Source organism: Chamaea fasciata, unplaced genomic scaffold, assembly GCF_029207755.1.
Source record: "Chamaea fasciata isolate MVZ Bird 193981 ecotype frontalis unplaced genomic scaffold, bChaFas1.0.hap1 SCAF_26, whole genome shotgun sequence".
NCBI classification, from domain to species: domain Eukaryota; kingdom Metazoa; phylum Chordata; class Aves; order Passeriformes; family Sylviidae; genus Chamaea; species Chamaea fasciata.
The window spans coordinates 2,119,790-2,130,484 of record NW_027094111.1 but is presented as its reverse complement, the minus strand read 5'-3'; the positions used below and the strand labels follow the sequence as shown (position 1 = coordinate 2,130,484).

The following is a 10,695-nucleotide window of genomic DNA, read 5'->3' as shown; positions in this document are numbered from 1 at the left end:
GAGGTCCCGCAGCAGGTGTTGCTGCCGCGGGGGGGGGGGGAGGAACAGGAGCCTGGGGGGCGGCCAAGACCCCCCCGGTCCTGGGGCTGGATCCGAGTGACGCCGACTCCATGCCCCGGGCTGGCGTGTCCCTGTCCCAGCTGTGCCCACACCGCTGCAAGGGGCAGGAACGCAGCCCCCTCCCCTCCCCAGCCCTTCCCCTCCTCTCCACACACTTGGGGAACGGGGAAACCCCCCAGGACGGCCGAGACCCCTCATTCGGCGAGGGCAGCGCCGGGGGGGGGGGGGGCACCGGGAGGGGATCAGGAGCTGGGGACACCCCTGACCGGCGGGGACAGAGACGTCGCCGGAGACTGAGGGCGACGGGGCCACGAGTTCGGGACTTCGCTCTACAGCCCCAGGCCCGACCCCCGCCCCGCTGCGCTCCGCCCCGGGCCGGTCGCGGCTGCCCCGGCGCCTCCCCGCGCCACCCCGGCCGGGGCGCGGTTATAAGGAGCGGCGGGGCGGGCGGCGGGCGCGGGGCGGCGGAGCGGCGGGCGCGGCAGGTACGGCACCGGCTCGGGGGGACGGGGTGGGGCCGGGGGGGTGCCAGGAGGGATTAGAGAGGGGGTCCCGCCCCCTGAGTTCCGTGAGGGATCTCAGCAGCGGATCCCCCGCTCCTCTCCCGGGGTCCCTGCGCGGCGGGTACGGCCGGGAACGGGGAGGGGTCTCACCCCGTGGGGACTGCGCGGGCTCCCGGGTCAGCCTCTCCCGCTTTACCGGCGTCCCGGGAGCCCCCACGCTGCAGGCGGGGCGGGACCGGCCGCGGGAGGGACCCGGCAGGACGGGGACCCTCCCCGTGTGCCCCCCCGGATTGTCCCCACTGGCTTTTCTGGGGTCCCCATCACCCCCCTCGGCCCCGCGGGCTGAGGCCTGGCAGCTCATCGCACTGCCCGCGATGGGGACGGGGAGTGGCGATGGGAACGCCACCCGGGAAACCCCCCGAGTGTCCCGGGGAGCCCCTTCCCGTGGGGGGGGGTTGTTTTTGGAGCCGGTGGAGAAGGGGCGGGCGGGCGCGGGGCCCCCTCCGATGCCGGGGAGTGTTTTGGAGGTTGAGCTGCGCGGTCACAAGGGGAGTTACAAAACCGGAATGTTTTTGAGGAGCCCGGCGAGGAGGGCAGGGTGGGAGCAACACCCGCAGCGCCCTCACCGCCCTCTCTCCCGCAGGTGTGGGGACATGAGCGAGGACATGCGGGCCCTGCTGCGCCTCTGGCTGGTGGCCCAGGTGGCCCTGGTGGCCCTGTCCTCCCGGGTCCGCACCCGCCGGGAGCTGGGGCCCGGGCTGTACCAGCACGGGGTCTACGACGCCGGCGGCTCCTACTGCCAGCGCGGGGACGTGTGCTGCCACGGCCGCGACGACGGCTGCACCGTGCCCTACCACGACACTCTGTGCTACTGCGACCTCTTCTGCAACCGCACCGTGTCCGACTGCTGCCCCGACTTCTGGGAGTACTGCCTGGGCATCCCGGCCCCATTCCCCAAAGCCTCAGGTGAGGAGCGCCCAGGTGGGTGCTGAGGGGGCGGCCCCGGGGTGCTGGATGTGTTCTGTGGTGCTGCTGGTGCTCTTTGGGGTGAGGGATGTGGCACCCCACCTCACTGCAGAGCTGCTCTGGATCCCTCAGCGCTGTGGGAACTCCTAAGGAGTGTCCAGGATGGGGATGGACTCCCAGAAAATGAGGTGTGGGAGCAGCCCGTGACCTCACAGCGGGAGCAGCAGCGCCTGTGGGCAGAGCAGGGACGTGAGGGGACATGCGGGGACTCTGTCCCAGCCTGCCCGGTCACGTCTGGGTCAGGCAGATGTTTGCCCTGGCTTAACCCTGCAGGCAGCGGGGGCGAGGAGGGGGCGCGGGCAGCCCCCAGCTCCCAGCACAAGGCGCTCTCACAAGTCCCCGCGGAGCAGAGCCAGCTCCCGGCCACAACCGGCCCCTTTATCCCCATCCCGCCGGGCTGAGCGCATTTAACCCTCCCGGCGCCGAGGCAGCCCCGCTCCCACCCTGCCCCACGGGGCACACACTGACCCCCGGAATGATTTTGGGGGTGCCAAGGTGCAGCCTGGATTGGAGAACCGCGTTGATTGTTCCCTTTGGTTTGTACCCCCGGGAATGTGGGGGTGCTGGTTGGACCAGCAGAGCCAAAGCCTCACCGGGGGCTCTCCCGTTCCCATCCAGGCTGCGCCCGTGCCGGACTCAACTATCCCACCGGAGCCACGTACCGGGAGAACTGCAACCTGTGGTGAGTGAGTGACCTCTGGGCACCTGTGGCATGTCACCGGCATGTCAGCACGGCAAGGTGTCGCCGTCCCTCGGGCTCCTGTAAACCTCAGGGCTCGGCGGAGAGCGGGGCCCGAGCTGGGTGGTGGGAGCTGCTGCCAAAACGCCTTTGCTCCAACAAATCCGCAGCCAAGGGCCCTGGAGCTGCTCCCAAATTTCAGCGCATGCCTGCGTGGGAGCTGCTCGCCCAGCGGGACCACGAGCAGCCCCCAGGGGGGTTTTGGCCACGCCGGTCCCAGCCCGGCTTGCCCAAGCCTGACGGGATGTTTGGGTTTGGTGCCAGAGTCCGGCCGCGCTCGGCAGCCCAGGAGTTCGCTGCTGGAGGTTTATCTGGGAATGCCGGTATCCCTGGCATCCGGAGGTGGGGGACTGGAGAACCTGCAGGCCAGGAGCTGCCGGAGACGAGGGTTGAACCCGGCGGGGCGATGCGGCAGATAAGCGGGAATCAAAGGCGGCGTCTGGGGCGTGTGCGAGGGCAGGGGCACACGTGTGTGAACATGTGTGTGCGGGTGGAACGGCAGCCCGGAGCATCCCCGGGACGGCGGCACGGAGCGCTCAGGGATGGGCGGTGTTCCTGTCCCCGGCGGAATGTCACTGGGAATGGGGACACAGGGATGTTCCTGCTGCTGGGGGAGCATCTCTGACCCACCAGCGCTGGGGACGGGAGGGAAATCTTCTCTTCCAAACCCTCCTCCCCCGCATTTGGCGCCTGGAGAACAGGAAATCCTGCTGAGCTTCACCCCTGCCCCATCCCTGCCGGGATCCCGCGGTGACTGGGGGGGGGGGGGGGGGGGAGGGGACAAAAACCTCGGGGAGGTGACACAGAGTGTGGGGGCACCCAGCTGGTGGCACCCTGAGGTGCTCGCAGGTCGCCAGGTGTGACCCAGGGCGGCGGGAGCGCCCGGGGATGGATGGGGGTATGCTGGAATCCAGGTGCTGCCAGCGGGATTGGCACGGGGGGCGTCTGGGCCGTGGCTGCGGCCTCGCTCAACTCCATAAAAGGGAAATGTGCAGGAGAGAACATGCCAAGCATTGCTGGCTGCACGGGGGGAGCACAGCCCGGGGCTCCCCAGGGGACCCGCCACACACCCCCACAGCCCCCCCCCAGCTCGGCTGTCCCCGTGGGGTGACCTGGTCACAGCGGGTGACCCATGGGGACACCCAGTGCCCACCCCCGCGCCCGGGCTGGTGTCCAAACCCCTCTGTGATGTCTGCAGCCCTGGCAGCTTTTCAGCTGATTTTCTGTCCCATGGCCTGTCTGCCCTCGGGGCTCCTGCGGGGGAGGGGACAGCTCCCAGGGCCACCCAGGGGCCACTCAGGGTCACCCAGAGGCCACACAGGGTCACCCAAAGGGCTGCCCACCGCTCTAAGGTGCCAAGACCTTGGACAAAAGTAGCCCTGAGCCCCTGGCTGGCTGCCCGGTTTGGGAGGGGCAGCGCCCGCTCGGGGTCTCCCTGGTCACCTTGGGGACATCATTTGTCACCGGCTGTCCCCTCTGCAGCACCTGCGGGCCCGGAGGGCAGTGGCAGTGCGAGGACCACGCCTGCCTGATGGATGGCGAGCTGATGGACGCCGTTAACAGAGGCAATTATGGGTGAGCACCGGGTGGGGCAGGGATGCTTCACCCTTCGGTGCTTTTTTGGGGGGTGACCCGTGTCCCTTCTTCCCGCGCAGCTGGAGAGCCGCCAACTACAGCCAGTTCTGGGGGATGACCCTGGAGGACGGGATCCGGTATCGCCTGGGCACCTTCCGTCCCTCTCCCACCGTCATGAACATGAACGAGATGCACGTGAGTCCCCCCAGGGGAAGGGAAACTGAGGCACGCCGAGGGTTGTCCCAGTGACTCCCCATCGCTGGGAAGGGGCTTCCACGGGGGGCAGGCAGGGAAAGAGACGGCAGTGTTTGGAGACAGCAGCTCAGCAAATTCCCCCGGACAATCCCCGGGCTGCCAGTGTTGTTTTTTCCCCCTCTCCTCCATGCTCGTTTCCCATCGGAACGGCGGCCCCGCCGCTGCTGACTCAGCAGAGCCGCCTGCTCCGGCGCTTTTGCCTCTGCCCGCACCCCAGCCCGGGGTGGGCACCCCAACCCGGGGGTCCCTGGGGTGGTGGCAGGGCTTGGTGCACGGCCAGCCCCGTGCCCCGGAGCCTCAGGGTTAATTTTAGAGGCGCTTCCTGAGCTGGGAGAAGCCGGGGAGTTGTGGCCGTGTCCTCCCCAGGAAGGCCGGGGCGGGGGCAGCGTCCCCGGTCCCGAACGGAAAGGCTGGACCAGAGGCCACCCACAGGGGCTGTGTCACCCACAGGTCAGGGTGACTACCCAGGGCTGGGCCAGAGGCCGCCCTGAGGGGCTGTGTCACCCACAGCTGTCCCCTCGGCGTGGCCACCCTCAGGGGCTGTGTCACCCACAGCTGTCCCCTCGGCGTGGCCACCCTCAGGGGCTGTGTCACCCACAGCTGTCCCCTCGGTGTGGCCACCCTCAGGGGCTGTGTCACCCACAGCTGTCCCCTCGGCGTGGCCACCCTCAGGGGCTGTGTCACCCACAGCTGTCCCCTCGGCGTGGCCACCCTCAGGGGCTGTGTCACCCACAGCTGTCCCCTCGGCGTGGCCACCCTCAGGGGCTGTGTCACCCACAGCTGTCCCCTCGGCGTGGCCACCCTCAGGGGCTGTGTCACCCAGAGCTCGGGGGGGCCACCGAGGGCCTTGTTGGGGTCCAGGATGGGACACTCCGTGCTGGCATGCTCTAAGGAGCTGCAGGGGCTGTGGAGCCCAAATCTGGGGAGAATTGAAGGTTGTGGCTTTTCTGGGACAAGGGGGAACCCAAGTCTTTGTGACTTATGGTGATATCCCTGTCCTGAACCCAAATCTTTGTCACTCATGGTGACACCCATGTCCTGAGGGGTCTCACAGTGAGGCTGGGGGACACTAAAGCTGGCTGGGGACCGTCTCAGGGGATGGCTGGGATGGCAGGAGGTGGAGCAGGGGTCCCATAGTGGAGCTGGGGGACACCAGGGACCATCTCAGGGGACACCCCGGGATGCCAGGAGGAGCTGGGGGGGTCCCGGTGGGCTAAGCCCCCCCCGGCTCTGCCCCGCAGATGAACATGGACTCCAACGAGGTGCTGCCGCGTCACTTCGACGCCGCCGCGAAGTGGCCGGGGATGATCCACGAGCCGCTGGACCAGGGGAACTGCGCCGGCTCCTGGGCGTTCTCCACGGCCGGTGAGCGGGGCCGGGGCCGGGCTGGGCGGGGACGGCGGGGACACGGACGGGAGCGCCTCCCGCTGACCTCCCGCCCCTCGGCAGCCGTGGCCTCGGACCGCATCTCCATCCACTCCATGGGACACATGACCCCCGCGCTGTCCCCGCAGAACCTGCTGTCCTGTGACACCCGCAACCAGCGCGGCTGCAGCGGGGGGCGCCTGGACGGCGCCTGGTGGTACCTGCGCAGGAGGGGGTGAGTGGGGTGGGATAAACGGGGATTGGGGTTCTGGTCACCTGGGGAGAGCCCAGGAGAACCCCGTGCTCATCCTGTGCCTTGGACAGGTGGGCACTGAGGGCTGCCAGGGGAGGATGGAGAGCGGGCTTTGGGATAGGGATGGACAGCGGGGTTTGGGATGGGGATGGACAGCGGGGTTTGGGATAGGGATGGACAGTGGGGTTTGGGATGGGGATGGACAGCGGGGTTTGGGACGGGGATGGACAGTGGGGTTTGGGACGGGGATGGACAGCGGGGTTTGGGACAGGGATGGACAGTGGGGTTTGGGATGGGGATGGACAGTGGGGTTTGGGATGGGGATGGACAGTGGGGTTTGGGACAGGGATGGACAGTGGGGTTTGGGATGGGGATGGACAGTGGGGATTGGGATGGGGATGGACAGTGGGGTTTGGGACGGGGATGGACAGTGGGGTTTGGGATAGGGATGGACAGTGGGGTTTGGGACAGGGAGGGACAGTGGGGGTTGGGATGGACAGTGGGGGTTGGGATAGGGATGGGACTGGGGATCAGAGTGGAGATGGGGGTGGGGTTTGGGGTGAAGATGGAAGTGGGGATTGGGATGGGGTTGACAGTGGCTTTGGGATGGGAATGGAAGAGGGATTTGGTGTGGGGATGGAGAGTAGGTCCAGCGTGGGGATGGGATTGGGATGGGGATGAGATTGGGGTCCAGGATGGGGATGGGAGTGGTGTTTGGGACTCGGATGGAGCCGTGTTGGTCCTTCCCCTCCTACCTCCCTGTCCCCGCGCTCAGGGTGGTGACAGACGAGTGTTACCCGTTCACGAGCCAGCAGAGCCAGCCCGCGGCCCCGCCCTGCATGATGCACAGCCGCTCCACGGGCCGGGGCAAGCGACAGGCGACAGCGCGCTGCCCCAACCCCCAGACCCATTCCAACGAGATCTACCAGTCCACGCCCGCCTACCGCCTCTCCTCCAGCGTGAGCGCCGGGCCCGGAGCGGGAGCCGCGGGGAGCGGGGAGAGGGGGCTTGGCTCGGGCTGCTTCACCTGGGAAAACCGACTTCGGGAATGCGCCTGGGAAAACCCCAGTGCGGAGCCCGGGGGGAGCGGCTCGTGCACCCGGCATCTCCACAGCAGCTTCCAGCGGGTGCTGGAGCAGCTCTGCTGCATCCCTGGGGGTGGCGAGGGCAGTCCCGGGGGTCCCGGCCCCGCTGCCACCCGGTGCCACCCGGTTCTGTGCTTGCAGGAGAAGGAGATCATGAAGGAGCTGCTGGAGAATGGCCCCGTGCAAGGTAAGGAGCTGGCAGGGTGTGCACCCCAAAATGCTGGGGGAACAATTTGGGGGGGAAAAACCCGCTCTGTCCGGGCTGGGGGAGCTGTGGTGGGAGGCAGAACCCCCCTCAGCTGCTCCCTCTGCGTGCCCGGGCAGTGCTGCCCCAGTGCCCGTCACGCTGCCCACCCCAGCGGGCACTGGGTTGGTTGCTCATTAACTCCTGAGATTTAATCACCATCTTGGCAGCTGCGTTTGTTTAACTTGAATTTATTTTTTTTTTTCTTTTTTTCTATTTGAAACCTCCTCCGAGTGTTGTTGCATCGCCCTGGGGAGGATCCGGCTGCCGCCTTTCCCTCCCGCTGGGAATGCCATGCCGCCCTGTGCCCCCCGTGCCCGTGTCCCCCCGCTTCCTTAGGGACAGTGCCAATGTCCCCAAACCCTCTCCTATCCCCCGCAGCCATCCTGGAGGTGCACGAGGATTTCTTCATGTACAAGAGCGGGATCTACCGGCACACGCCCGTGGCCGAGGGGAAAGGGCCGAAGCACCAGAGACACGGGACCCACTCGGTCAAAATCACCGGGTAAGAGCCGGGGGTGACCCGGGGGGCTCCAGGGAGGGCCGAGTAGTGGCCTGGGGGTGCTCCAGGGGGTGCAGAGGGTGTTGGTCTGGGAGGGAGAAATGCCCCCAAGCTGGGAAAGGAAGCAGGGAAGGGAATGATGGTGGCACAAGTGACACGAGCGAGGTGCTCAGCATCCTGGAAGGAGGGGTCAGACCCCGGGGAGGGCAGCGGGGCCGCCTGGCCTGTGCCGGTGTTTCCTTCCTCCTGCCGTGGCTAAATATTCCTGCCCCTATTCCTGGAGCGGATGTCAAAGCCTCGGCCTGGCCCTGGGGAGGTGCAGGGGCAGGAAACGAGCAGGCTCAGCACCCCCCATATCCCACCACGGTGCTGGGTGGGGGGATCCCACAGTTTTGGGATGCCTGGGGGCTCCCCCTCACTGTCCTGTCCCACTGCAGGTGGGGAGAGGAGCAGCTGCCTGATGGCCAGACCCAAAAATACTGGGTGAGTGTTGGGGGTGAGTTTGGGGCGGCTCAGCCATGGGGGGCTGCAGCTTCCCCGCTCCCGTATGGGGTCCAGCTTGAGTTCTCGGGGGTGTCACCACACTGAGAGCATCCCATGTCCTCTCCGCAGACGGCGGCCAACTCGTGGGGCACGGCGTGGGGCGAGGGCGGCCACTTCCGCATCGCCCGCGGCGTCAACGAGTGCGAGGTGGAGACGTTCGTGGTGGGCGTTTGGGGCCGCGTCAGCATGGAGGACATGCCCCACAAGTGATGATGTCCCTTGTCCCCAGCCCCGCGCGCCCCCACAGCACGGCGGGCAGGGGGGCTGGCGCTGTCCCCCGTGTCCCCTGGCCGGGGGGCTGCTGTCCCCGCTGTGCTGACACAGCGGCTGGGTGCAGTGGGGCGTGCGTGGGGGATGCCCCGGGGGCTGCTCCGGTCTCCCAGTGGGATTTACCCGCTAATCCCCCCCTGCCCCGGGCTCGGCGGGGCTGCGGTGGCGGCGGGGGGCTCTTCAAAGGCAGCTGCATCCCCCTCCCAGCCCGGCTGGCGCTGTGGGAATCCCCCCCTCTCCCCAAAAAATGGGGAGGGATCCCCCACATCCTGCCCATCCTGGCCCCACCAGCTCCCCCCGGCAGGGCAGCCCTGGAGCTGGGGGTGTGAAAAAACCCACCGGGGGGATCCCCTGAGCCCCCAGGGCTGGGTGTGGCCAGGACGGGGTCCCCACCGTCCCCCCCTCTCCCCCCAACAAGCCCTTCCCTATGGTGCTATGACCCTGCCACCCCCCTGGGGACAGCAGGGACAAGGGAGGGCTCAGCCCCGTGGTGTCCCCGTCCTGGTGGGGCCGCAAGTGGGGTCCACGCAGCCGGCACAGCCCGGGACCTTCCCCCACAACCCCCCCCAACCCAAGGGCTGTACTTTTAAGACATTTTTTTGTATTTATTTTGCTTTTTATTGTTTGTAAATAAAGTTATGGAAGCCTCAGAGCCCAAGAGGGTGGACTCAGTGCTCCGAGGGGGACACGTGGCCCCTTGTCACCCCCGGTTGGGGAGGCCCAGCGTGGCCTCGGGAAGGGCTGGGGGGTGAGATAAGGCCCCGCTCATTGTCCACCTTCCGGCCCCGCCGCTCCGGTCACCGCGGCCAGCGCTGGACACGCCGCGGACACGCGCAGTCACTCGGGTCACCAAGGCCGTCACCTCGGCCAGCGGGGGGTCACCACGGCTGTGCCACCGCACCCTGGTGTGTCACCGCAGCCGGGTATTGTCACCACAGCCACCGTGCAGCAGGGTGCGCCACCACCGCCAAATGCGCCACTGCAAGTGCCGCCTCAATGAGATGTGCCACCACATCCAGGCGCGTCACCAACGGCCCCCGTGTCCCCGCAGCTACCCCGCGCCATGCCTGGGGTGGCGCTGGGGCTGTTGCCGCCTTTTCCTGGCCGTCCCTGTCCCTTTCCATGTCCCCTCCCTCGGGTCACCCCCGGGTCCCCCCCGCGGCGCCCGAGGGGGACACACACAGTGCGGAGAGCGATGCCACCTGGTGGTGGCTTCCTGAAACTGCAGGGGTGCGTGCATCTAGAAAGTGTATATATATATAAAAAATATATAAAGTATATAAACATATAAAATATACAAAGTGTATAAAATATAATTATATATAATATTTATAAAATATATATTTTAAATATTTTAAAAATACGTTTTTGTATGTCTAGATGGAGATATAGAGGTGTATAGGTATGTCTCTGTGTGGGGGTGTGTGTGTATATATATATATATATATATATATATACAGGTGCATGTTTGTGTTCAGACATGACCACCCCCCCTTTACATAAATCTACATATATATATATATATACATTTCTCTATGTGTATATATACCTGTATATTGAAATATATGCAAAAAAAACCCCTGTATATATTTTCATGTGTATTTTTGTACATGTAACCACACCCGTTTAATATATATGATATATACTATATATACTATGTAGTATATATAAATAATACATAATATATAAATTATATATAACATACAAGATAAAAAAATATATTTTATATTACATATTATATATACGTGTGTGTCTATGCATTTACACATGCCTTTATATATATTTACATGTAAACTGTTTTTATATGTTTATGTGTACATATGTACTTGTATATATACTAAAATATGCCTATATATGTGTGTGTGTATATTACAAAGATGTATTTTATACATATTTATGTAATATATATAGATATATAATACATATAATTTATATATTATAAATTATAATATATATAATTTATATTATATATTTTTACATAATATATATAATGTATGTATTTTATATACACAAATATTATATATGTGTGTATATAAAATATAGAAAATGTATATTTATGTATTTACAGCCTCCTCTGCCTCAAGCCCAAGCAGGGCAGAGCTCTGACTCAACAGAAATATTGGAAATGCTCAGGGGAGAAATATCCTCGGAATGCTCGGGGATGGTTGGGAACAGGCAGTCCTGCCCGGGGCTGGAAAACACCGAGGTCACAGAGAACACCGAGGTTGGGCTCTTCCCTCTGACCTCACACCCTTTAACCTTTTATTCCGTGAGA

The 10,695-nt window shown here is 63.7% G+C and overlaps 1 protein-coding gene across 1 annotated transcript; it reads left to right on the top strand.

Moving 5' to 3' along the window:
- Positions 1-529: 529 nt before the first annotated feature.
- TINAGL1 (tubulointerstitial nephritis antigen like 1) lies at positions 530-9,072 on the top strand. Its single transcript, XM_066204383.1, has 12 exons — positions 530-545; positions 1,207-1,529; positions 2,208-2,271; positions 3,811-3,903; positions 3,984-4,098; positions 5,400-5,523; positions 5,608-5,758; positions 6,552-6,735; positions 7,003-7,048; positions 7,487-7,610; positions 8,045-8,090; positions 8,220-9,072. The coding sequence occupies exons 2-12, from the start codon at positions 1,217-1,219 to the stop codon at positions 8,358-8,360; spliced, it is 1,401 nt and encodes a 466-aa protein (XP_066060480.1). The 5' UTR covers positions 530-545; positions 1,207-1,216; the 3' UTR covers positions 8,361-9,072.
- The last annotated feature ends 1,623 nt before the right edge of the window (positions 9,073-10,695 follow it).

Coding starts and splice junctions, on each gene's coding strand:
- TINAGL1 (XM_066204383.1), top strand. CDS start 1,217: ATGAGCGAGGACATGCGGGCCCTGCTGCGCCTCTGGCTGGTGGCCCAG. Junction 4,099..5,399: donor TGAACATGAACGAGATGCAC/GTGAGTCCCCCC, acceptor TCTGCCCCGCAG/ATGAACATGGACTCCAACGA. Junction 7,049..7,486: donor GGAGAATGGCCCCGTGCAAG/GTAAGGAGCTGG, acceptor TATCCCCCGCAG/CCATCCTGGAGGTGCACGAG.